The 27,890-nt window shown below is 38.4% G+C and overlaps 2 protein-coding genes, 1 long non-coding RNA gene and 1 pseudogene across 8 annotated transcripts in view; 2 read left to right on the top strand and 2 right to left on the bottom strand.

Annotated features, from left to right (window-relative positions):
- LOC148718510 (uncharacterized) overlaps positions 1-27,890 on the top strand; it is a 122,196-nt gene that overhangs the window by 60,362 nt on the left and 33,944 nt on the right. The window contains exons 8-10 of one of the 5 annotated variants that reach the window (XR_015993707.1): positions 9,178-9,198; positions 20,604-20,624; positions 23,015-23,144. The exons of 2 other annotated variants lie outside the window; for them this stretch is intronic. This is a non-coding gene — a long non-coding RNA (uncharacterized LOC148718510). Of the gene's footprint in view, positions 1-3,805; positions 3,852-4,837; positions 7,136-9,177; positions 9,199-20,603; positions 21,517-23,014; positions 23,145-27,890 lie in introns of those variants that run through there. 2 more of the 5 variants (XR_015993711.1, XR_015993710.1) reach the window with 2 other exon arrangements.
- LOC148718516 (uncharacterized) lies at positions 302-3,726 on the bottom strand (annotated as a pseudogene).
- Positions 23,126-24,987, top strand: LOC111334117 (uncharacterized). Of its 2 annotated transcripts, XM_088740255.1 has the most exons (3): positions 23,129-23,602; positions 23,693-23,936; positions 24,338-24,987. In XM_088740255.1, the coding sequence occupies exons 1-3, from the start codon at positions 23,358-23,360 to the stop codon at positions 24,344-24,346; spliced, it is 498 nt and encodes a 165-aa protein (XP_088596381.1). In that variant the 5' UTR covers positions 23,129-23,357; the 3' UTR covers positions 24,347-24,987. The 2 variants fall into 2 exon arrangements, with proteins under 2 accessions (XP_088596380.1, XP_088596381.1); XM_088740254.1 differs by lacking the exon at positions 24,338-24,987 and having other exon boundaries at positions 23,126-23,602; positions 23,693-24,307.
- Positions 24,793-26,972, bottom strand: LOC111319327 (uncharacterized). Its single transcript, XM_088740244.1, has 5 exons — positions 26,474-26,972; positions 26,095-26,318; positions 25,672-25,820; positions 25,243-25,434; positions 24,793-24,954 (listed from the first exon to the last, which is right to left on the bottom strand). The coding sequence occupies exons 1-5, from the start codon at positions 26,915-26,917 to the stop codon at positions 24,860-24,862; spliced, it is 1,104 nt and encodes a 367-aa protein (XP_088596370.1). The 5' UTR covers positions 26,918-26,972; the 3' UTR covers positions 24,793-24,859.

The raw sequence follows: 27,890 nt of genomic DNA, 5'->3' as shown, positions 1-27,890 counted from the left end.
AGTCTTATGGATATATGCTTATCCTTTTTTCCGTGCGTTCCCTCCAGCACAAAAGCTTTTACATACTTATCCCTATACTTGCATCTCAAGTAATTAGTGAGGTCAATATTGGAACAATAGTTTTATGATAAACAAAACAGCACCCTTTTGAACTTTCTTTCCACAAACCTTTACAGTAAAATCTGGAAAAGTTATTGTCTTACACTAAATCCTAATCAGACCATATTTTCTGTCCTTTAGGCCTTATTTAGTTTCACATCGCATTCCTTATAATGTTCATTTACCAGTCTAACGATTCATACCCTAGTATGGAAATCAAACACCTACTTCTATTGACGACACAAATTACATTGGTCTTATCCAATTCACGAGTTGGCTCACAGAGCCTTTGATTCTCCTTCGTGTGAGTTTGTTATTCGTCATTCAATAAATAGGGGAGTTTGACTTCTCAGAGATGGAAGGAAAACAAAGATGAAAGGCCTCGATTATTTCTCATTGTTTCTTTCATAATTTTACATTTTTTTCTCGCGGACTCTGAAAAAATACATATTGTACGGCTTTGTCGGGAGGAGTTAAATATCGTGTTTTTATTTTGTAATTCAGAGATTCGTATTAACAAAGATTTAGTAATACATAGACAGGTAAAAACGAACGATATAATATCACGACGTTTCGGCGACTTCAGGACGCTATTATCAAGGGTACGAATGAAAATAAAATTAACAAATGCGAGTTAAAGAGTTACAACTAATTTGCATAGGGGAGGTAGCTACACAAATACTTTAGCACGGATAGAATCCGTTTACACGTTCAAACTCGGTGTTAATTGTTTGATGTAAAGCATCTCGTTGACAAGACAATCGAATTTGTTCATGCACTTCTTGAGAACTTTGAAACAGCTAAGAAGGTCCTCAGGGACAGCACCTGCGTGGTCGTTGTCGTAGTGCTTGCGTACTGAAGATGACGTGCTCTTATGGCTATCCACGCGGGCATATAAATGCCCACGTGTGAAACCAACATAGCTCCCTGTATCGCACAGGTTACATTTAAATTGATACACTACGCACTGTTGATTAACCAGTTGTGGTTTGGTTTCACATTCTTTAAGGTCTTGGCCAATTTTCCGACCGACAAATAGGCGCTGGATTGTGGTTTGGAGCTTAATGCTAAGGTCTTTCAACTGTGTCTTAATAATGTTAGCGGAGTCTTGGTCCTTGAAGGGTATGACTACTCGGGTTACATCATTTTTCGCCAATCTTCCCAACACCTGCAATGGCTGCTGGTCAGCAATTCTCGAGTTAATAAAGGTGTGAATGGCGGAGTTGATAAGGTGGTGAGGGTAGTCCAAACGTGAGAATAAATTCTTCAAGCGCTCACGCTCCTCAGAAAAATAAAGCCATGAAGACGACAAACGGTACGCGCGATCGAGCATAGTTGTTAATAAGTTCCGTTTGTACCGGTTGTCAACGTAACTCTGGTAGTGGACAAGTAAACCAGTATTAGTAGGCTTGGCATAAACTTTCGTCTCAATTTGGGGTGCACGGTTTAGGAGCTGGGTGCCAAGAAAGGGGAGCATGCCATCTTTTTCGATTTCCATTGTAAAGCTGACAGATGGATGGGCGTGGTTCAGGGTGTGTAGGAAATCCGTAGCTGTAGTAATGTTGGGCATTATAGTGAGAGTGTCATCAACATATCTGCGATAATAATCAGGCAGTTTACCTTCGAGCACTAGCCTTTCTTCCAACGATGACATAAACACGTTAGCTAGTAAAGGCCCCAGTGGGGACCCCATGGCCACTCCGTCGGTTTGTTCGTATAGGGCACCATTGAACTGGAACAACTGACCCTTGGTGTACACGTTCAACAGATCAGTAAGGTCTTCTTTGGAGATATTCAGATTGTACATAGAGTTAAACCAGTTGTCCCTGAAGGCTTTCTCGGTCAGAATGGCAATTGTTTCGTCTAACTGTACGTTGGTAAATTGGGATGACACGTCATACGATACCAAGATATGACCTTTGTTGATTTTCAGTTCTCGCACTTCATTTATGAAATCGAAGATGTCAGTAACGGTGTGTTGATTCAAAGACAGCGGCTTGAGCTTTTCATCAAGCCACTTGGCCAGTGCGTAGTTATAGGTGCCCGTTGCTGATAGAGTGGGACGTACGGCTAACTTCTACTTATGGGTTTATGGCAGCCCATATAAGTGTGCTACTCTCGAGCCTGAAGGACTTACAGATTGAGCAATGTCCTTTGGAAGGATTCTGCGAACGGTAGATTGTAACATTTTTTTTCTCTAATCAACAGCGGGTGATAGTGTTTGGGCGGCCTACCTCTGGATTTTGGTCTTTCTAGTGGGACAGAACGGAACTTGTTGGTGTCGTTAACGGACGCTTCAGATAGTAAACGTATGTACTCAGTCTTATCCATGATGAGAACACCGGACCCTTTATCGGGTTTGGTTACGACAATATCACTCCGTCGTTTTAACTGTTCGACTGCAGTCAATAGCGTCTTGGGGGGTTGTGAGCTTTTACGCTGGATGTAGTTGAGAGCTACGGAACGTAGGGTAGCGGCAGCAAGTTCTTTGGAGTTGTCATTGTTGAGGTGCCGTTCGAGTTGCCAATATGCTTTTTCGAAACTCGCCTTAAGATCGATGCTGGACACACGTTGGGGAATGGCGAACCTCAGGCCTCGACATAGAACAAGTTTCTGAAAAAAACTGAGTTCGTACGATGAGATGTTTAAGATGTGTTCATTAACATTGACTTTCATGTTAAGAAGCTTCGAGATCTTTCGAGTGTGCACAGACATCACATCTTGATAGCACTTCTTTCTGAGGTTGACAATGATGCGAACAATGCAGGTGTAACGAAGTAAACCACAATTTCGACGTATGTCATCGTAAATGGAATTGATCTCACATTTGAGAGCTTCAGTCTGTTTGATCTTGGCTTTGAGCTCTTTGGCAAGAACGTTTTTTCTGTAGGTCTCCGAGGACTCTTTCCACTTTGACTTTTTGTCCTTGTCAACTTGAGCGAACGTTGGAATGAGATTGAAAATTTGGCAGAGTCTAAGAAACTCAATTGAACAATCGCAGTTAATTTGTTTTGTGCAACACCGTTCGAGTCTTCTAAACAGGTGAAGCTGATCATCGCATTTTAGAATTCGTATTAACAAAGATTTAGTAATAAAACCGATTTTCTTGTCAACGAGATGCTTTACATCAAACAATTAACACCAAGTTTGAACGTGCAAACGGATTCTATCCGTGCTAAAGTATTTGTGTTGCTACCTCCCCTATGCAAATTAGTTGTAACTCTTGAACTCGCATTTGTTAATTTTATTTTCATTCGTACCCTTGATAATGGCGTCATGAAGTCGCCGAAACGTCGGGATATTATATCGTTCGTTTTTACCTGTCTATGAATTTAGAGATTATGAGAATTATTTTAGTATATTTCTCAGGCTGGCGAAACATAAATTTATCGCACTTATGACCCAAATGTTATTTTCTCGAGCCTGCTTCCCCAGTGTGTAGCAGTTCAAAGAACAATATCATGCTACTACCAGGTTTTATGTACCTCGTCCTTTCTGTACACGGCAAATATACATTAAGTAAAATAGTGAATTTCACGTTAGACACCTCCCCCCACTTATCAGCCCTCCAATCTTTTCAGTGTGTGCTAATCGCATAGGAATTTTAAATAGTTTAACACACTGTAGACAATCGCTATGGCAGTTTAACTATTTCTTTTAGGAGAGATTTTAGGTAAGTAATACTTTGCTTTTATCACAATTAAAGTATCGATCGTGCACTTGGAGGAAAAGGACATATTATTTAGCAGCGGGTAAGACAACTATTCATGTTGCCTCACAGTAAAGGAGAGTGAACCACAGACTGACAATATGTATAGTTACCTCTTTCTTGTTTATCTCGCGATATAGCTGTTGAAACGGCTGAAAATTAAAACAGCTAGAGAAGCTGATGTGTTTCCCCGTCATCGTGTTGGTGCTGCTATTTCAGGGGAAAGAGAGAATACTTCATCTTGTACCCGATAAAAACGGGTTTGGAAAAGTAGCGTGGGTTAACCATCCCACCTAACCTTCTCCCTTTTTGCATGTATAGCCTCCATTTTGTTTCAGAGGGATAAGTAGTTATCAATGATCTATTTGTAAGACGATCACATGTATCTCCATTTCATATACTTTTGAATTTATGGGTCAGAGTGTGATATGAGTGATTTCCGTTTGAAATAAGCGCATACTCTGTGTAGTACAAAAAGAAAAATTTTAAACAATTAAAACTAGTGAGTTTGTTCATTTTTCGCCAACACACGAAACAAAGGTCTCTCCAATTGTCATTTTCTACTCTTAAAATGAGTAAAACAACTGCTAGAGAAGCTACTTATTTTCTCATCATCGTTTTGGTGTTGCTATGTAAGGATAAAGTGAAAGATGCTTTTAGTTGTACCCGTTGAAAACGGGTGTGGTGATGAAGTGTAGGTTAGCCACCCTACCGAACCCCCTTCCTCTTTGCATGCATAGTCTCCTTATAGTTTATACACAAATGAGCTTATATGAAAATCATACATGTTAAATGCGGATTAATTGAAACGAGAAGGAGTTTATAAACACTCGTGAATTTGAAATGTCTGAGATGACTCCGCAGATTCTGTTAAACTTTATCGTCCTTTTTACGCAAGGTCCGCATCCTTCCAATTGGTGAACAGTGTTATAGCAGGCTGTTATGTGTACGAGTGTTCCCATCAAACCAGTAGGGGAATAATATTTCTTTTCATACTTTATCGTGATTCCTCTTTTCTCGTCTCTTCAGAGATGATGGAGGAACCGGAAGGTAACTATCTGTGGTAATAGATGATGGTCATCACAGAAATCTCCATTATCACAAGCCGCGCACTAAACGATAAACAAAAAGTATGGATCATTTAATTTAGAAAGATAGCGTAGTTACCAGAGAACTGTTTTTAAAAAGACCATTTATTTTAACTGATGTATTGAAAGCCTTATCTTATCTAACGCTTGGAAAATATCTGGAACGTCTTGGCGCTCTATTTCCCCAATGGGAAAAATGTTAAAGTTGCACAGCAGATTATATGCTAAAACCTTTTCCCCCAATGGTAAGTCAACCTGCCATGTGCACTTAACGGTAGCTTCGCTTATTTGAATGCCCTGGTATTTTTAATCAGAGATTCTCACTACTCGAAAAGAATAGAAGAGCTCGTTTCGCTTTCCCCAATCTCTCAATTCCCCGACGGCTGATCGTGTTTAAAAAGACTTTGAAAACCATCCAAGGCTTTTACCCAGTAGAGTATAAACCTGCTGTAAAACATTTCTATTTAACGTTCCGTAGTTAAATAGCTATTGATTCCCAAGATATCTGTTTGATTACCATGAAAAAGCGTTATCATTATTCACTTGTTCACTCGCGTGGAAAAAAAGTCAAACAAAGTCCGTTGACCGATGGACAGCCGATCGTAAAACCTTTTAAAAGTCATTGATCGATCGACGGCCGATCGTGTTTGAAAAAAAACTCGAAATGAATCCATGGCCTACACCCAGAAGACGAGTGCAACAATTGAATAATAAAAAACGCTTCTTCAGGCGTAATCAAGCAAATATATTGGGAGTCAAGGCTATTTAACAACGCAAATGTTAAAATAAAATTATAGGGCTTCTTTGAAATGTTCAGCGATAATACACTTCAATACATGTCATGATTTATTTATGGTAAACCTTCATTTATTTGAAAGATACAACAAAAGAGAAAACTGAGCAAACTAGAATCCTTCTTCTTTGTAAACCCAAGTAATCATTCAAGTTTTATCAGGTAGGAGTATATTCTCTGCAAAATCAGTAGGGGATTGAGATGATTTATATCTTACTCACAGTTTTCTCCAAAGTTCCTTGAAATTTATGATCTTTTACGCAGTCCTCTCTCTTGGTATAGCTTTCCAAACAGTCGGTCATCACTCCTGACAACAGCAACTACTCCAACTACGCGACCAGTTTCTTATATTTATTTACAAAGCTTTTCCAGAACATACCAGAAGCTTACAACATAACTATTTTAGTTTGATCCTATTACATCATACAGTACTGTTCAAAAGTAATGCAAAGAATAAGTTACAACTATTAAGTTACAGCTATTATTGTCCACAATTTCATTGTTGTTCTTGACCGAAATATAACCCTTGCGTCAATGCATGTTTGGGGCTTGCGTTGTTGATAACCGCACCTTAACTGATATGATGTCAAGATGTAGCCTATTGTAAAAGGTATTCCAGCGAAACTACCTTGTTTTATTGCTTGCAAATAGAGTACTCCTCTATTACCTGCAGGGTATGTTGCGCGACAGCATCAGAAATAGTAATTAATACAACTCCTAACAAAACGGTTCTTTACGGGTCTAGATCGGTCTGTTTGAAAAAAAAAAAAGAACTGTGTCCTCTGTCACGAGAATGGCATGAGGCTTAGCTGAACGAAGTAACATAAAATTCGAATTCAGCTGAAATACAGGTGGAGCGTATATTTACGGTTTACTTACTAATCATTTTAGTTACTTCTAACAACTATTCCGTCTGTAACTCTATTATTATAGACTGTTAAAAATTTCATGCACTTAGTGACTTATGATAATGGAAGATATGACATGGGATAAGTGACTCAACCCACAAACCGCTCCCTTACTGTACCTATTGTATGCATATCGTCCTTATGCATAACCTATATTCTGTTATGAGTGTCTTTCCCATGTGTGATATGCAGTCAGGAATTTGAAATCTATTTATTTTCTCTACAAACGTTTAGTTATTTTAATTTTGGATTATTTAAACTTTGGTTTTTAAGTCCATTATACGTGAGATGACGCATTCAAGTGTTAGCGAATTAAAATACGCTCAGTGACTTGAATCCCTCAGATCCTTTTTAACTCGTGAATTACGCACATGCGCGAGTTGTAGATATGATGTGAAGATTGGCACTCGTCCGCTCACTTGATTGGCCGATTCCTGTAAACTTTTTTTCGATTTGAGGCTTTTGAGTGTATTTGATAGTTTTTGGCGAGTAATAAACAAACGAATGCGACCTTTCTTGCTAAGAATAATGCTGGGGTTGAAAAACAAGCTAATGATAATCTTAAAAGAGTTCAATTTATAAATTTTTCATCCGTGAATTAAAGTTTGACCAATCTCCGATTACACTTTTGCCTCTTGCAGCATATATTTCATTTATGGCGTCAATGCTTCTATTTTTGAGTGTATATCTGTAGGAAAATTATTATTGTGTCCGAAAAAGAAAAAACGAAGACAAAGAAAGAAAGTTAAGCTATTTAATCACTTTCAGCAGAGTATGGCGAGGGCCGCACAACAGAGCGAGGCTCCAAATTAAGTGCGCCCAATATCCCATCCATCCCACCACAGGCGAGGACATCCCTCACACAGTAATCCCGTGTGTGGGAAATTAACGTCTCCTACCCTAACCCTGCAGGAGACGGGACCTCCATTTATTCGTCCCTATCCAAGAAGACTAGAATATCTAACTATTTCTTAATGTTATAGAAAGGTAGCAAATTATTCTCAATTATTTTAAGACCCTGAGTGTTGGTCCGGCTGGGGCTCAAACCCTCGACCTCCCGCATAACAGTCCAGCGCTCTATCCATTGAGCTAACCGGGAGGCGGTTATTATTAAGCGATAGGTTGCGTATGTGTGCAAATAAGCACGCGGGTCATATTTCAAAAGGACTATGAAAATTTGTCCCTGAGCGAAGAGATATCTAGTTTTGTGGAATCTGTCAGTAGGAGGCAAGACGAAAATGACCAAGAAATATTTCGAGACGACAGTTTTATTCAGTTCTTGATTTGCTGTTGTAGGCGAAAAACGTACGAATTTCTTACGTGTACAAAGCCCGCGCGGTAAAATTTATCATGCTTAGGTTGTTGTTCACTTGACTTCATGGCCAGAAAATTGCGCAGCGTTATGTCGAAAATTCTGAAAAACTACGAAGATCTTCTATCAAACTATACTTTTTGAAAACATTGTTACTCGAACATGATGTTCACCGGGCCATGGAATCGCCAAATTGTCGCTTGGCTCTGCTTAAAGTGCGAAAGCTCGGTTTCCAATTTACGTCCACAATTCGCAGTGCGTAAGAGAGAATCGTACTGTCGTTGACTCGAGAGCTTATTCTGTCACCTTTAAGACCTTGAAATCCATTATTTTCCATGGAGAGTATTCTGTAGCATTGCTACTTTATATTCTGAGTTTATCAAGGTCTAACTCCATCGCAAAGGAACGAAAAATCTGACTAGAAAATTTTGAAGGTCGGCCGCGAGGACGCCATATTTTCAAATTTGATCATTTAGTATGAACGCACAGAATGATGCCCCTCTAGTACCCCCTAAAGCCATCAAAATATATGTGCAAACGACTGATTCTGATTGGTTTTATATTTCCAAACTATAGAGGAACTTTTAGGAGAAAATTCTGCTCAATAGGGGAGGTAGGGGGAAAAGCGTTCTCGCGCGAGCTAATCGCGCGGTTCGGGCGGCTACAGGTGGTTAGGCAAAACGAAAAATTTACTTTCGCGCTGCAGACTTGATCCAACCACTCCTTCGTAACAGGGAAAGTTACTATGATTGTGGCAGTAACACAAGGCCATCTACGGCGTGACTGACTAGACAGCATAGGCATAAAAAGAACGCAACCTTTTGATAATCTTATGCATATATGCTTATCCTGAGTGTCCCATCAGCGCATATTAGCTTTTATATGCTTATGCCTATGCTTATATCGCAAGTAAATGCCTAGCTGAACATTGCAACAATAGTTTATCGATAAACAAAATAACACTGAGCTTTCTTTCCACAAAGCTTTACGTTATAACCTTGGAACAGTGATTACCTTGCACTAACTCCTACTCAATCCATATTTTCTGTCTGAGGCCTAATTTAATTTCACATTAGACTCCTCAAAACGCTCATTTACTCGAGTCCAACACTTCTTAGGACGATTCATACCTTAGCGGTATGGAAATCAATCATCAATTTCTATTGACGACACGTAAATTACATTGGCTCATCCAATTCACGAGTTGGCTCACAGAGCCTTTGATTCATACTCGATCGTAATTCTTCATTTTTTGTTTTTGTTTTCAGAGCGGAGAATAAGAGAAGGAGGTAACTATTTGTGGTAATAAATCATAGAAATCTTCATTTAACATAACGTTACAAGTAACACAATTAAAGCTCTACTTAGTTTTTATGGGTATTTGATAAATTGAATGAACTTGATTATCACACCAACAACACAACACACACACACACACACACACACACACACACACACACACACACACACACACACACACAAACAAATGAAAGAAACCGAAAAAAAAAGAAAAACAAACAAACAGGAGGAAGGTAACTATCTGTGTAAATGAATAGTGGAAGTTTTCATTACCACAATATTTAAAGAGTTCAACACTAAACCCTTTAAATGACTATCAATTCCTTCCCCTTTAAACGTGGTATACATCCGTTAAATGAGCTTACACGCGACAATTCAGCTCTCTTGTTATTATATCTGATGGGTAACTATCAGATATTAAATGACCTTGATTATCATACCAACAGCACACATACAAACCAACAAAAAAACAAACAAACAAACTGTAATATTCCTAGAAGCCATTAAGGTCATAGACTCGAACAACACACCGTCACCCTTCGAACTCCCGCTCTTTTTCACATACACGCACACTCTCTCGGTGACCTGACCACTGTGTATAGTCCCGGATGTCCACAGGACACCACACAAACAATTGCCGTTGTTGAAATACTCATTTTACCACTATAGATATAATGACTATTTAGGAGCGTTCGATTCCTTAAATTACGTGAATATACATATTGAATGCGTATCCTCTATCCCTACGTAGGTGGATTTAATTTTTGTGATAGACGCTAAGGAAATATATTATCGATGAGGTGACTCTGTTGACTATGTACACTAGAAACTCGCTGATTGTTAGTTATTTTATTTTAGGACCAGTCAAACTTTAGTTTCAAAGTCCAGCTTACGTGAATTTGCCACGGATCACTCACTCTCACATTCAAATGATACTTAAAATACACTGAGTCGCTGAGTGACTTAAGTCGCTTAGGCTTTTTGAAGAGGGAGAGATGAAGTGGTCGAAGTGACTCAACCAGACCACGCTGTCGTTGTGTACATAGCTTCCCTGAGGTTCATAGATGTTCACTGAGCCAAAATGGACTACTCTGCTCCACAGACTCGGCTGACTATTAATTCCTTTCCTTTACACCTGGCCAGTCTGCATCCTTTCGATGAGTTTATATGCGATAAGGTAAATTTGAAAGTGAGTGCACGAATTTGAAGAAGTAAGTAACATTGCGTGGCAATGAAGACAGGTCCAATATATCCTGTGATCAAGAGAAATTTTTCCTGTAAGAAGTGGTCACTTGAACTAGGCTCATCTTTGACGTACGCACATCCGTTAGAAGCGTTGCCTTCTTGTTAATGTTTCAAGGTATTTCGAGCGGGCGGGCACTCTATATATTTTCAAGCTGTAGTCTTAACTATATGCCACAGATTTTTTTGTGTCTTCCTTCAGAGGTAATTTGATGGCCATATAAAGTCTCTCAATCTTACATCGAATCGTGCTTTCGGTATGGTTAGTTTATAGCAACTTCTCGTTACTTAAGAGAGAGAATAAGAGGAAAATCTTTTACCTTCCCGAGATGGAATGAACACAAAGATAATAGGCTGTGACAGGGGCCATTATTTGGAGCGTTCGACTCCCATGGTGAGCCTATGTTAAGGCGTTTTCACTGAACGCTTTATTTTTTAGACTATCTTTTCGCGGGAAATAGGCTACTCCAGCTCACATAGTCCCGAGTCAAGTTATAAATTAACTACGCGCTAATCGTGATTGGTCGAAGGGCTTCCGTGGTCAACCCATTTCGCACTCTTAGGATTTCATTTATCGCGCAAATTTCATTTGCTCGAGCCTTTGACGTGTTGCAGCTCAAGGAAAAGCATGGTGTTACTTCCTGGTTTTACTGTATTTTGTACCTTTTGTGAACGGCAAAGATTAATTAGAGTGGGTTTCAAGTGACCCACGTCTACCCCTTCCCCCCGCCCTCTGTTATGCGCAGGTTTCTTACGTGTGATGTGTGTTCAGGAATTTTAAATAGGTGAAGCGACTATGTTGAGTCGATCTTTAATACATGTCTTTGTATGCATGTTCGGAATGTTGCACATGATGTTTTGGTGATAGAAATTTAGCCAGGTCTTTTAATATGCTCTTGTGCACGAGAGGTTTCTGTAAAATCAGTAGATTAGTGAGATGATTTATCATTATTTAACCTCGCTATTAAATGTTATATTTGAAGTTTTGTTTTTCGAAAGAATGTCGATGAAAGCTATCGGCTATTATATCGATCCATTTTTATGAGTTAAATCAGGCTTTGCTTATCGATCCATTTTTATGAGTTAAATCAGGCTTTGCTTAGCCATTACATTTGGCATCGATGTAGTTAGCTTAGTCCCTCCAAAAATGTGACCAAAACTGAACTAAACTTTTCATCGTTTAGTTTGCAATCAATTATTATCGGTACGGTACCTCAAAAGGTAAACGGTCGATTCGCCAACGTGTCAGTTCGTCAACGTCAGTTCGCCAACATATAAGGTCGATTCGCCAACGTCTAATGTCAGTTCGCCAACGTCCAAAATAATTATAATTACAAATGACCATGGGATTAAAATTTTAGTTTTTATGTGTTCACGAGTGTTCGTGGGTTAATATCGTTTGAAATTGTTCGTTTCACTCTCCCCAATCTCTCATTTCCTCGACGGCTGATCGTGTTTGACGAAAAAGACTTTGAAAACTATTTAAGGCTTTTATCCAGTAGAGTCAGTATAAACCTAGTGTAAAAAATGTTTATTTAACGTTCAGTAGTTAATAAATAGCTATTGGCTCCCAAGATATCTGTTTGATTACCCGTGAAAAAGCGTTATCATTATTCACTGGTTCACACGCATGGCAACAAGTCAAACAAAGTCCGTTGACCGATCGACGGCCGATCGTAAAAGCTTTTAAAAGTCACTGATCAATCGACGGGCGATCATGTTTGAAAAGAACTCGAATACCATCCACGGCTTATACCCAGAAGACGAGTACAACAAGTGAATAATAATTAATGCTTCTTCATGCGTAATCAAGCAAATATGTTGGGAGTCAATGGCTATTTAACAACGCAGATATTAAATAAAAATATAGGGCTTCTATAAAATGTTCAGCAATACTCGGCAATATCAGTAGGTGATTGAGATGACTGATATCTTACTCAGAGTTTTCTCCAAACTTCCTTGAAATTCATGATCTTCCACGCAGTCCTCTCTCTTGGTATAGCTTTCCAAACAGTCAGTCACTCCCGACAGCAAGAACTACTCCAAGTACACGACCAAGTTCTCATATATATTTAGGAACGCTTTTCCGGAACATACCAGATGCTTACAATATAACTATTTAAATTTGATCCTATTACATCATACAGTACTGTGAGTAGTTTAGTGCGCCTTCCTGGCACCTCCCGCGGGGGCTGGATCCGAGTGGTTCGGCCGAGTGTTTAATTTAATCATATTAGGGTAAACATTATTAGGGTTATTAGGGTTAGGGTTAGGGTTGGGGTTAGGGTTAGGGTTAGGGTTATTAGGGTTAAGGTTATTAGGGTTATTAATGTTAGGGTTATTAGAGCTATTAGGGTTAGGGGTTTTTAAACCTTAACGGTTTTCTTGAAACAAAAGAATCCAAGATCGCAGCGGGATTAACTCAAACTCACTTGTTTGCATATTTCACAAAAGACGGTTATTTGTTACACAACACGTTGTCATACAAGGTCTTTAGAGCGAAGAACGTGAAAATAATAAGAGCACTCTAGAAACCAAAGTGGTAGACGAAATATGAGTTTTTATTATGAAAGATACACAGTATCACGCAACTACCCATACCATAGGACAATAGAGTATCCACACTTGAAAATTAGAGGGAAATGTATGAGAGATGCAGGAAGGAAACACAGATTAAAAGCGTTGAATAAATCCTGGTTTAGGATTAAATTGCGTAGGTTATAGGAGCGTGTTTTTTTTTTTTTTCATAATTTGAAAAAATAAAGGTCATCTAAGATGATGTAAAAACAATAAAAGTAATGAAACCTAAGATGGTGTTTAATCCTCCCCTAGGGAAAATGATTTCAAGATAAAATGAATATTCCAAAAAAAACGTTCATTTTAGAATAAAAGGAAAAAAAATTGTCGTGACCAGGATTCGAACCTGGGTTATTGCGGACATTCACACCCCTAACTCTCACCCTAAGTCCAATATCAAATTTAAAATCAAAATAAAAACCCTAACAGTCAAACATCAGAGTGAGACAAACAATGGAAACAATAAAACGCAAGATGGTGACTCATACTTCCAATGGTAAAAGTGATTTCAAGATGTCATTAGCATTCATATCGTGTAAAAAATCGAGAATAAAAGAGGTTTGTTTCCGGCTTAACCCTATGAAAAGATGTGAATAATTCATCCTACTCCAATAAAATTAAAATAGTTCGGATGGTAATCACAGGAGTATTCAAAATTCTCTGAAAATAAACAATGGTCCGTTCGAAGTATAAACATGCGATAGCTTTTTTCTCAATAAAAATGTTTACTTTAGTTCAAATCTTAATTAAAAATAAACTGTAACGCGTCCGAAAGGCGGTCGCGTAGCGACCGTGGCAATGCTTCCACGTTTTAGTCATGTTTCGTCACGTGTAAAGCAAGTCCATATCATATGAGCTACATAAGTCTTTGGATTATGCTCATTGTAATTCTTCCAATCGCTTTATCACATATACATGTCGAGGTTTTGTGTAAAAGTGCTTGTATATAGGTACTTGCTATGTTGCCTCTCTTTTACCGCTTTTATTTTGTGTTTAAACGGAGTACCCAGGAACGGTTTGATTGTATTTATCTTCTCTTCGACTTCTATGTAGGGATGAATTTCTGTGAGATACACCACTTGTCTGATTGGATGAGATCGAACTTTCTTCATCATCACTTTGGTCCCGACTCATAGCCACTCTTGTACACCCATTGCTAGATTTCCATTCGTCTATCATTGATTGATACACATCATGACTCGGTAATAATTTGGATAGACAGGTCATTGACTTTGATCCGAAAAACATGCAAGGATGCTATGACTTGATTAAATTTTGATGGACAGATAATCATGAGACAGTTACAACACCTGCTGGCATTTCGTATTTTCCCCCGGTTTGTATGCTCTATGGTTCATTTTTCCCGAGAAATGGGAATGTTCATGAGCATGGTGCTGCGTTTTTCAATATCTTTTTCATTCGATTTTTTTCTGATAATTCTTTTAAACGGGAGATTTAACTATTTCTCTTCGAATCATTGTCATTGAATTGCGTCGATGTATCGTTGTTATTTTTTCCTCACTTGCGGAATTTTGTATAGAATTTAAAACACTTTTTTCGATTTGAGGCTTTTGATTGTGTTTGATAGTTTTTGGCGAGTAATTAACAAACGAATGCGACTTTTGTTGCTAAGAATAATCCTGGGGTTGAAATACAAGACAATGATAATCTTAAAAGAGTTCAAATTAGACATTTTTCATCCGTGAATTAAAGCTCGACCAATCTCCGATTTCACTTTTGTCTCTTGCAGCAAATATTTTATTTATGGCGTCAATGCTTCTATTTTTGAGTGTATATCTGTAGGAAAATAATTATTGTGTCCGAAAAAGAAAAAAAGAAGACAAAGAAAGAAAGTTAAGGTGGCTCGTACTAGTTTTCATCTTTTTGATGGTTTGTAACTTTGAAAGAATACAACAGAAAGACTGACCAAGGCCAGTTGAACACTTTTACGGGTTGGATTACATAATCACTGGTTATCCAAAAATAAGTGTCATTTCGTCACTAGCAGTTTCCATGGCAACGATTTCATAGGCTTATTCACACGCATTTTTCAGCTTGTGGCTTAAATAATTCGAAAACTAACCCGGTAACCCCCTGATTTTTTTTCAGTGATTGCTTTTGGCACTTGAAAAGGAAAATGCACAAAGATTTTTAAAAAATTCTACGGAGCGGAATTTCAGAAAATCTAAAAAAAGGTCAATTTTCACACATCACAAATTTCCTTCCGTATAATTTACTAGTTTTTTTTCTGATGATTCCTTTCGACGTTATTATCATATTGGAACAATAAAAAGAAGGGGTCACCGGACTTGTTTTCATGCAATAGCTTTCGGGAGTTTAGCAATTTCCACGCGCGTTTTAAAAATCTGGATTCTATAAGATCGGCATTTGCTCATGATCTGTTTTAGCTACCGCTGACAATTTCGTGTGCTCGCGCGAGCACCTACGATCTGATGTTTTCAGACGTTTACTGCTAAGAAAATCATTAAACAGCCGTCAAAGACAGCCTCCTGAGCTCATCTTAAAAATCCTACACATGACTTCTGGCTATATCATATTATTTTCCTTTAAGTTTCAAAGTCTTCTTCCACTTCATGTAGATTATCCTTCACTCGAGTTCTTCTTTTTTCGCCGTCGCAAGATTTCATATCGGTTGAATATTTCTTTTAAATGTGAAGTGAAGCAACCTTTACTTCTCCGAAAATCGTCTTCGATATCTTAGTTTCTATCTCCTGCATTCATAGTAGCCGCTCAACACATCAAATACAAGCTCTTAGGTAAACTTCTCACAAAAGTAGAAAAAATTCCACGCGCCGCCATCTTTCTTTTGAATTTTCATCTTTTGATCTCGCGCTTCTTTCGCACATTTCTCTCGCGCGCGTCACTCAAGAGTGACCTGTTCCAAGCGCAAGGAAACTGGTACGAGCCACCTTAAGCGATAGGTTGCGCATGTGTGCAAATAAGCACGCGCGTCATATTTCAAAATGACTATGCAAATTTGTCCCTGACCGAAGAGATCTCAAGTTTTATGGAATCTGTCAGTAGGAAGCAAGACGAAAATGACCAAGAAACATTTCGAGACGACAGTTTTAGTCACTTCTTGATTTTCTGTTATAAGCGAAAAACGTACGAGTTTCTTACGTGTACAAAGCCCGCGTGGTAAAATTCATCATGCTTAGGTTGTTGTTCACTTGACTTCATGGCCAGAAAATTGCGTAGCGTTATGTTGAAAATTGTGAAAAACTACGAAGATCTTCTGTCAAACTATAAACTATACTTTTTTAACACATTGTTACTCGAACATAATATTCACCGGGCCATGGAATCGTCAAATTGTCGCTAGGCCCTGCTTAAAGTCCGAAAGTTCGGTTTCCAATTTACGTCCACAAGTCGCATGGATTAAGAGAGAATTGTAGTGTCGTTGATTCGAGAGCCTATTCATTCACCTTTAAGACCTTGATATCCATTATTTAATGCAGAATATTCTGTAGCATTGCTACTTTATATTCTGAGTTCAACAAGGTCTAACTCGATCGCAAAGGAACGAAAGATCTGACTGGAAAATTTTGAAGGTCGGCCGTGTGGACGCCATATTTTCAAATTTGATCATTTAGTATGAACGCACAGTATGATGCCCCTTTAGAACCCCTGAAAGCCGTCAAAATATATGTGCAAACGATGGATTCTGATTGGTTTATTGATTTCCAAACTATAGGGGAACTTTGAGGAGAAAATTCTGCTTAGTAGGGAAGGTAGGGGGAAAAGCGTTCTCGCGCGAGCTAATCGCGCGGTTCGGGCGGCTACAGGTGGTTAGGCAAAACAAAAATTTTACTTTCGCGCTGCAGATTTGATCCAACCACTCCTTCGTAACAGGGAAAGTTACTATGATTGTGGCAGTAACACAAGGCCATCTACGGCGTGAATCATTAGACAGCATAGGCATAAAAAGAACGCAACCTTTTGATAATCTTATGCATACATGCTTATCCTTATGTCCAAGTGTCCCATCAGCGCATATTAGCTATTATATGCTTATGCCTATGCTTATATCGCAAGTAAATGCCTAGCTGAACATTGCAACAATAGTTCTTCGATAAACAAAACAGCACTCTTTTGAACTTTCTTTTCACAAACCTTTACGGTAATATCTTGGAACAGTGATTACCTTACACTAACTCCTACTCGGACCATATTTTCTGTCTGAAGCCTAATTTAATTTCACATTAGACTCCTCAAAACGCTCATTTACCCGAGTCCAAGACTTCTTAGAACGATTCATACCTTAGCGGTATGGAAATCAAACATCAATGTCTATTCACGACATAAATTACATTGGCCTCTCCAATACACGAGACGCCACATAAAATGTGACAAACGCGCCTTAAAGCTGCAACACGTCTGCCACGTCTTCTGACTTTCACCGTCTTACTTTTTCCTTTCCATGACCTTCTCCGCTGTCCGAAATTATTACTGACGCAAATTAACTACAAATATTTGTCCAACCATCTACACGAGCAAGTAAAAATTGCCACATACAGTTGCCACATAAAAATTGCTCGTGCAGACGAGGCTTTAAACTGTTTTGTATAAGTAATGTCAGCATAATGTTTCGACTCATTTTTTTCACCTTGACCCTTACCGCCCACGCACTTAACGAAATTCCATATCTATGCCTGTCCATGTATTGTTCTAAAGGAAAACTCATTACCTGACGAGGGAATTCCGCGTTAAATTGCACGCGAAAACCGATATTGCACGAATCGCTTCGTGATTCGTGCGATATCGGTTTTCAAGTATATTTGCAATGAGTGCGATATCGGTTTTCAAGTATATTTTCGGGAAGAAGGGAGCCATTAAAAAAAAAAAATTACACTGATTGAAAAGCTACTTTCTAACTTTTTGAGTAGAGGTCTCTAGCAACTTGACGATTTCCAATGTCTGTCTAATGTAGCTCCAGTCCTGTGCGGGTGGTCAAAGTCTCAAAGGCTTCCGAGCTTGTCTTTGACAAGTATAAAAACTCGCAAGATAAAAATCGTTTCGGTAATTTTTCTAAAATTTGGTGTACGGAAGTAAAGAACCAATAAGCACAAAAATTACTTTTTGGAAGCATTTTTAAATGTCGGTAATATTAAGTCGTTTCTTCTATTAGCCAGCATCTAGCCATAAAATATCCTCATGGATGTCCTTTACAATTGCTTCTGCTAGAAGATTCTTTTTATCACTAGAAGTAAACAATTGTCTGGAAGCGTTCGATTCCTTACATTACAATTACTTTTCTCTTTAATTCCACGGTTGCTCTTGACCGAAATTTAACCTTTGCGTCAATGTATGTTTTGGGCTTGCGTTTTCGATGACCGCACGTTTACTGATATAATGAACAGATGAAGCCCATGGTAAAATATTCGCCCTAGTAGATATCTCCTTTATAACCTGCAGGTTATGTTTTCTTACAGCTTCACGAATATTAATTAATAAAACTCCTGACAAACCGGGTTATCCACGGGTCTAGATCGGTCCGTAACGGAATAAAGCTGTGCCCTTGGTGATGAGTACGGCCTGAGGCTTACGACCACGGGAAAAGGGTTTTCCCATACGGACCACCCGACCGTTAGATAACGCATATATCCCTGGCACTGTGACAATATCTCAGCGCCTGCGAAGCTCGGAAAATATAGATTGAACGCTTATAAAAACTTAAAAAGAAAAAATCGTCACCATTCTAGTCTACAATCAATCCCAACCAAGAGATTATAAACAGTGTATAATCTTTTGATTCCGACCAGAAAGTTATCGCAGTTCTGTTCATGCCATTGTAAATGCATAACATGTATCGGGTTTTAAATAGAAGACTGCACTTCTTCTAACCTCTTTGTAACAAAGACGCAGTCTGACAGTAGTCGAGATTCTTTAGTAACTAAAATTGTTAAGTAAGTGAGGATGATTCGGTAGGCCAACATGGTTACATTGCTTGCTTGTGTCCAACGGAGGTGTAGTCCAAATTTTAAAAATATCTTAGATTTTGTGCGTTTATTTATGTCCTCTTGTATTATTATGAGTTGTTCATTAACTGAATATAACTCCAGACTGTTGTGATAGGAATAGCCATCCTTCATTGAATACCATACACACTTGAGCTAAGAATGAAACCGAAAAAATACTGGCGATTAGGACAATTGTACTTCAACTGGTTTGTTGTCGGCAAAATCTGACAGTCATGTGAATTATTTTGTTTTGTTTTTTTGTTTTGTTTCTTTTTTTGACAACGGGAAAGAAAAGCTTTTTGCTGAACCCGTTGAAAACGGGTGTCCTAAACCACCTTACCAAAACACCTCCCTATTTGCAGGCATGGCCTCCTTACCTCTATGCACAAATGGCTGTCTATGAGATTGTAAATTTGAACTTCGGATTAATTGAGAAGTAACCATGAGATGGAATTATGTCACAATCGTGAATTTGAAATGGAAGAGAGTATTCCGTAGATTGTGTTAATCAGTACAGTCCGTTTAACAAAATGTTTGCATTCTTGGCATCGGCGAATCAACGATAATGCAGGCTCGTCTGAATTAAGGTTACATCAAATTAGCGGGAGACTCGGATATTTCTTCTCATACTTGATAGCAGTTGCTCTTTCTGTTTTCTTTTCAACTCTTGAGAGGCAAAGGAAAGGTAACTATCTGCAGTACTAGATCATAGTCATTATAGAAATGTTTATCATCAGACAATCTCAACATGCTACCTAAGCGACTTCACAGATTACTATGTATGTTTGATGAAAGAAAATGCACTCAGTGATACTGATTCAGTTTCATCTTTTTTTCATTTCATTCTTATTGCACATTCTATGAAATTAAGTGATTAAACCATCTTTCTATCCATGAACAACAACATCTTCAACAGCAGTAACAAGGTCAAATTAAGAGGGTCTCAATGGGAAGGGAATTGACGTTGACGGTTGCGGTTAAAAATAAGCCCTTTGGACGGTTGACGGTTAAATTTTAGGTCACTTGATGGTTGAAGATTAATTTTTGGGAATGTCGTTTATAAAACAAGTTTAACACGCGAAATTTGACTATGATGGGTCATAATGACGAGTTGTAAAGAACTGTTAATTCATATTACCTTTTATTAATAAATGGTCAACGTTTTCCGACACCGGAAGTGTTTCCACACCGGAAGTCAGTTCTGTCGCTAACCAATTTTACTCGCGACTAGAAGTTAAATGCTTTGAAAGAATGATGCATTATACAGCTGGTCAGCCAATCAGTAAGGGACTGAGATGATTTTGCAAACCTTATTCTTTTTTTTTAACTCTGTTTTTATTAATAACTAATTACAAATTATTAAAAAATAAAATATGGTCTGTAAACTTTTATTCCCGTAAATAAAACAAACTTGGAGTTAGCAGATTTTTTTCAGTTAAATTAGTGTTTCATTATAATATTTCGCAGGAGCTAATGCTTAGAAAGAATAATAAATTAGACAGCTAGTCAGCTTATCAGTAAGGGATTGAGATGATTTTGCAAACCTTATTCTTTTTATTACTTGATGGTAATTCTTCTCTTTGTTTTCTTTTCAGTGAACTGGGTGTCAAAAGCAGGTAACTATCTGCAGTAATAGATCATGCTCATTATAGAAATTTCATTATCAGACAATCTTAATATGCTACTGAAGCGACTTCACAGAGTTACTTTGTATGTTTGATTGAAGTAAATACACTCAGTGATACTGATTCAGGTTCATGTTTTTTCATTTCGTTTTTCTTGCACTTCTATTACTTTACTAATTAAACCATGTTTCTATACATCATCAACAACATCAAGAATAGAAACACGGTCAAATTAAAAGGGTCTCAATGGGAGGGGGGTTTCACGTTGACGGTTGACGATTAACAATAAGCTCTTTGGACGGTTGACTGTTAAATGTTGGGTTATTTGATGGTTGACAGTTAATTTTTGGGAATATCGTTTAGAAAACGAGCTTAACACGCGAAATTTGGCTATAACTTTTCATAATGACGCATTTGTAAAGAACTGTTAAATTATATGACCTTTGATTGATAAATGACCAACGTTTTACGGTAGCGGAAGTGTTTCCACATCGGAAGTCAGTTCTGTCCCTTACCAATTTTAATCGCGACTAGAAGTTAAATGATTTGAAAGAATGATGCATTATACGGTGGTCAGCCAATCAGTAAATGACTGAGATAATTTCGTAAACGTTATCTTTCTCTCAGGGAAACCCAGGTAATTGATTTATTGGCGAGGTGAATATCGTCGAATAATCCCCGAGACGAAGTCGAGGGGATTATTCGACAATATTCACCGAGAATGTTTAGAAATACATTTGATAATAAAAATTAACGGTAAAAAACTACGACGTTTCGATGTCTGCATGACCTCATTATCAAGTAAAATGTTAAAACTGATGTAAAATTGTAGCTCAGAGATTATATACAAATAAAATGTGATAACTTCATTAGAATAAAATAATTCAGTTCGACGGTGAACTTTACGAGCAGGTGGACGGTGTGGCCATGGGCTCGCCCCTGGGACCCCTTATGGCAAACGTTTTCCTGTGCTCCATTGAAGAACAACTGGATCGCAACAACAAGTTACCAAGTTTCTACAAAAGGTACGTCGACGACACATTAGCCACGATGCCAAATATTCAAGCCGCAACAGCCTTCCTTTCAACATTGAACGAATGCCATCCTGCCATACAGTTCACAATGGAAATTGCTGAAAACAACAAGCTTCCATTCCTCGGTATGATGATTGAGAAAAACGGTTGCCACCTGACAACAAGCGTATATCATAAACCAACTGATACAGGACTGCTCTTACATTACCAGAGCCATGTCGATCAGCGTTACAAAAGATCTCTGCTGAATACAATGCTGAACCGAGCTTACCGCCTGTCATCAACGAAAGAATCTTTTACGAAGGCCAGCATCTCAAGCGGATGTTTACTAAGCTTAAGTACCCAGTGAAACTCATCAACTCAGCTATCGCCTGGTACACGAGTTCTACGATCCAAAGCCGTCACGAAACCCCAACTGAACTTGACGCGGCTACACAAAAACCTGTCAGAATAACTTTACCATTTAAAGACCAAAAATCGGCCGACACAGTAAGACATCAGCTGAAAGATCTTGGCCGGAAAATCGGAACTGACCTACAACCAGTTTTCACGAGTCGTAAGATCGAGGGAAAGCTCAAGATACAAGAAGAGAAGCCCGCTTTAATTAACCACCAATGCGTTGTTTACACTTTTAAATGTGATTCGTGCGATGCGGATTATATCGGTTATACCACACGCCATCTTCATCAACGCATAGAAGAACATAAAGCCTCTGTCATTGGCAAGCATCTGAAAGAAGCCCACAGTGTAGTGTCCACTAGCCTAGAGGAAATGTTTTCCGTTCTCAAGAAATGCCGTGGAAAAATGGACTGCCTAATTCACGAAATGCTATTCATTCGCGAACAAAAACCAAAGCTAAACACGCAGTCTGACTCAATACGTGCAAAAGTATTTATTTAAACATATACTGCACGATCTGACATGCTAAACACCAATAACAATGAACGCTCATTATTCTAATGAAGTTATCACATTTTATTTGTATATAATCTCTGAGCTACAATTTTACATCAGTTTTAACATTTTACTTGATAATGAGGTCATGCAGACTTCGAAACGTCGTAGTTTTTTACCGTTAATTTTTATTATCAAAAATATTCACCGAACCTGAGGCGAATAATTTTTTTAGTATAATTTCAGAGCTGAACAACAGAGATTTTTCAAAATCATAACATTTTAGTAACATTCATTAACATTTTAGTTTAACATTTTATATAAACCGCGCGGAGCGGTTTATATAGCGTCATATAAGGAACCGCTTGGCCAATCAGATTGCTGGAAACTCTTTGTTCAGCTCTGAAATTATACTAATGAATGTTAGTAACTTGTTTTTTCTTTTTTTCTCAGTGTTCTGATATTCTCTCTATGCACTACACATTGGATATCATGTTTGATAGTTAACACTTAAAGTGTATATGACACGAAATTTTTTTTTTCGTTGATAGCTAGTTCCATGTGTTTAATAAACGGTTTGAGAGTTTAAAATGAATGAAACAATTTTTTTGGTCGATTTTTAGCGCCCGAAACACGCTAAATTTATGTGTAAAATTGTTCCCGGAGACTGGGCCGAGAATTGGGACTCGTGACGTCAGGTTGTTTGATCCTATGATTGGCAAGGTCAACAACTTTCAGTGTTTTCCTTGTAACACGCTGTGATTACTCGCTCAATTCTATCGTTTCACGCTTCGAAATGTCCAGCGATTCCGAGAGTATTGAGTCGTCTGACTCCATAGAAAGTATGGATTGTGGAATAAGCGACAGTTCTGAAGAGGAATGGGGAGTTATCACTGGTGTGATAGCTCCATATCAAGATGAGCCGCTTGCGGACGAGAACGACGAAGAAACTGGCGTTTCGAGCGAACAAACCGATGTTGATGGACTTACCCCGTCAACTCTGGAGGCTAGATACGAGAGAACTGTAGACGTAGACTCCTGGTTAGTAAAACTGGTCCTTTAAAATTCCTTGTATATATACTTATAGCAAATCTTTGTTAGACAACAATTCATTTTTGCTGTCTTCTTCAGGTGTCGCTGCAAGCAATGTAATACCGGGACGTTAGTTGGTTCCCTGGAGTTTCGATGTTGCAGAGAGGTAACAAATTCATCTGCAAAGATGGATTTTGATGGTTCCATTGAACGGATAAAATGCATCACACAACACGAGGACTACGATGCGATTAGGAACCGCGCAGTTCTTCTCCAAGTGGCTCCCTTGTTGAGAAACCAGGATGGTGGGACTTACCGTCGCCGAGGTGGAGTCAGAAAACGAGTCAGTACATTTTTAGTAAAAACATAAATAAAAACATACAATGTGTAAACTAGCATAATCACTTTGCTGGGCATAAAACATTAAGCTTCAGATAAATCAGGGTAAATTAAGGCACCTCAAGCTATAAAAGTTGACCAAGTTAAGTTAGATTTTGCATTTACTTGGACTTTTATCTGATGCACTGACCTAAGATAAAACAGGAACTAATAAGATTGCTTGCAAAGTAGCTTGTAGGAAAATGTAAGCTTGAGAAATGCCCTGCAGTTCATTATCAATTCCTAAACATAAATATTTTTTATTTGAATGTGTGTGTCATGGGGAGGTGAAAGGCAGGGTCCTGTAGTAATGTAGAGCATTCTTACACACCTTCCAATATAATTTTCATTGTGCTTTTACTCTAGGTTCATTAGAGCTGTTGCATACCGATGGACCACAAGGTGGCTTTGTGGCTACATGGGCTGGGATAACAGAAGACCACCACCAGCCTGTGTTTACCATAATATCAGAACTAAATACCAGTCACAAAAATTAATACCAGAGGTTTTGCTGCTGCTCATGACAGAGACTAGCATAGTACACGTAATCAAACCTATGACATGATTGTTCTACACTGATTGTCTCGGTAAACAACAATTTTCAAATTGATTTTCATGGGTGGTTGTTTCTTGTTCTATTGTTTGGTAATGTATGGACTGTGAACCAGAAACAGCTTAGGTTCTACATGCACACTAGTTTGACTAAATTTAAATTTCAACTTGTTGTAGGTACAGTGCAAATATTGTAAGTCGATGAGTACAGTGCAATGCAGGCATGGAAAATTTAAAGTAAGAAGGAAAATTGTACCACGCAGAAAACCTTCCTGTGACAAAAGTTTGGTCACTTTATTTTTTGCAACGGCTTTTGTGACTTCGCAATGGTTTTTGTCATATTGAGCAATTGTAAGGTCGTCTTGAAGTGGGTTGACTGCTGCTTGAGGTATTGTCACTGATAGACATCTGTAGTTTCGCCTGCTCTGCTTCTGTAAAATAAATAAATTTATTTAATTATGTTAGTGCATTTTTAGTTTGTTTGTTTAGCATCCTTTTACTATGGAAAAAACATGTAGAAGATATCCTCCGTGGAGACAATCACATTGTGCATTACCATGATGGCAAACTTGTTCCCAAGGTCTATCTTTTCCCCAGTTCTAGTGGGTGGGAAGAAGATAGACCCTGAGGACAAGGTTGCATGACTGTTGGTACGTAGAACATTATGTCATATTTGAACATTGCGCTTCATGAGCTTTGAAGAGTCAAAGCAAACTAACCTGGTGGAAATAGTGACGTTTTCTTCGTTGCCTTTCTTGCCTGGTAAAACTTTACAGCATCCTCTTTATTTACTCTGTCTGGGAACTGCTGGTTGAGGGGTTCTGGTACCCTTGCTGCATACTTCTCATCTACTTTCTTCATTTCTGCCTTTGGCAAGGTGAAGAGAAGATTCTTCAGTGTGTCAACATACCCTGAAAAGATCACAGCCCAATTCATATAAAATGTCGACGTCATTTGAAAAACGTGCAACAGTGTTTTATCAGATATAAGGAAACAAGGTGAAGCAGAGTCCTTTACACAAGATGCTGGTCAATAGTACTTATCATGGTAAAGAGAGTGATCTGACTCTTAACAAAAGAGCATAACATTTCCTACACTTAGTTCAGTGTAGCCACTGTACTTTTAAAATCATAATGGTCAATAATTACCATAGCTAGGTGGAGATGCCACCTCTCTAACAACCTCTTCTCCCAGTTTAAATTTTGGATAAGTCACCCGAATGTATTCTTTTCCATCGCTTGATGTTTGGGTTTCTCTTCTGAGGTTTTCATTAAAATGCAAGCTTGCCAGTATGTGCCTAGAAAATTTTACTTTAGATGAGCGAACACATGAAAATCTGAAAATGAGATTGTGTATGATAATGGTTGGAACACAAGGGAAAGAACCCAGTAGCTACTTATATGTTTTGAGGGTGAGAGAAGATTGGATATGAGAGTGAATTGATGAACATGAGGAGTTATGGATGGGAAAAAGGGCTATTTTCCCTTTGTCCTTTCCCATAACTCCCTAAGTGCCTCAATCCACTTATGCAAGTGGTATAATTCCAATGAAAGCTACAATAGTAGTCTCACCTGATATCTTTTTCCATGCTTTCTTCTGAGAGATTCTCTTCCTCTTCATCATCCTCAGTACCTTCAGCTTCTGTGGAACCTCCTGCCTGTGACCTCCAGTCCCCATCCTCATTCTCTGTTGCCATATCTGTATCAGTCCCAGTGCTTGACCAGATAAATAAATCTTTGGACCCACTTTCCTCCTGCACATCAATTTCTCCTTCAGATGCTGTTTCAATTACTTTCTATAATAACAAACAAACAAGATGGAATAAATTATCCAGCACTAGTGAGAGTGAGTAGCACTGGGAACACTTGAATCAAGTTCAATATGGATACTATTCTTTCGCCATTATACAAAGCTACAAGAAAGCATAAATAGGTTTTGTTTAGCACTCACACTTTTGAGCTCTCTTATCTCCTTTTTCTGTTCCTTTACTATTCTCCTTAGACGTATAGTTTGCTTCTTCTGATTTTTTAATTTGGATTTATATACACAATCTACACAACAGCTGCCTTGCAATGGTGTTACGTTGGGGGATGGTGTTGTATTGACTGGCGTAGCACAGGTATTGTTGGTGGAGGTCAAGGCAACTGGAGAAGTGAAAGGAGTGATAACAGAAACAGTAGCAGTTGAGGTATTGGTGCTGCCAGAACTTTCATCAGTTGGGCTCATGCACACATCTGTTGCGATGTTGAACGGATTCTCTTCATTTGTATCATCATCATGATCATCTACAAGGTTACTCATTGATTCTTCCCTGGCCTCATCAACCTTCTTTTTCTTCGCCTCTGACTCATGAAAGTCTGCAAAGGCATCACGCCTTAGCTGCAGCAAAAACATAAAATATCCTGGTTGATAAAATATATCGAGCACAAGACACCCTTGCTTTTGCTAAGATTATGTGTAGGATTCGAAACGATCACAAAGCTTGTATAAATCAATACTCAAAACTCCAGTGAACATGTTGGATCACATTTTGTTCCTGGGCAACCGAGCTCGATATGCATTTGTCGTACTCGATTACCATTCCTGCTCGATGAGCAAACCACGTTTTATAATCGAGCTCGATAACTACAAGTCGAGCTCGATTACTAATCGAGTACGATTGCTAATCGAGCTCGATAACTTATCGAGCTCGATAAGTTATCGAGATAACTAATCGAGCTCGATAACTAATGGAGCTCGACTTTTTGTCGAGCGCGGTTAGAGTAATAACGAGAAAGACTGGGAACCAGTTAAACACTGATTGAGGAGGACGATGGCGGGTAGTGGTGTCTTTGCAAGAACCTTGATCATTGGGTGAGTACTTCGTACGTTTTTAAGTTTCAGAGATAGAATTCAAAGGCAAGGTATAAAAGAAGTGGGAGCAAATATATTGGAAACAGAAGTTTTCTCAAAGCATGAAAACCCCGGGTTAGGTGTAGTCATTTCGGGTAAAGAAGGATACACTTTAATCTACACTTGATGAAAACTTCGCTCGAATGGGACTTAACACAGACAAGAACTTTAGTAATCCTTATTTTATTGTAAAACGTAAAAATTTGATGGTGAGCTACGCAGGGGAATACTTGTATCCCTTATTTTCACTTAGGTTTTTCACTTGATTTCGATAGAAGAAATTAAAGGTCTCATCTTTACGTTCACTATAAATTTATGTACACTTTTTTAAACTCAAATAAAGCAACCTATGGTTTATAGCGATATTTTTTAAACCATTCCATCACCTTGCAACGCAATTCCTTTCCTTTTTACTTAAGTAGCCAAAAGTAGCAACCTTTTAAAGCAAACTTGTGTCTCGAAAACCTCGACCTGG

The sequence above is a fragment of the Stylophora pistillata genome, chromosome 12 (assembly GCF_964205215.1).
Source record: "Stylophora pistillata chromosome 12, jaStyPist1.2, whole genome shotgun sequence".
NCBI lineage: Eukaryota > Metazoa > Cnidaria > Anthozoa > Scleractinia > Pocilloporidae > Stylophora > Stylophora pistillata.
The sequence above is the reverse complement of the archived record's forward strand: the minus strand, read 5'-3'. Positions and strand labels throughout refer to the sequence as shown.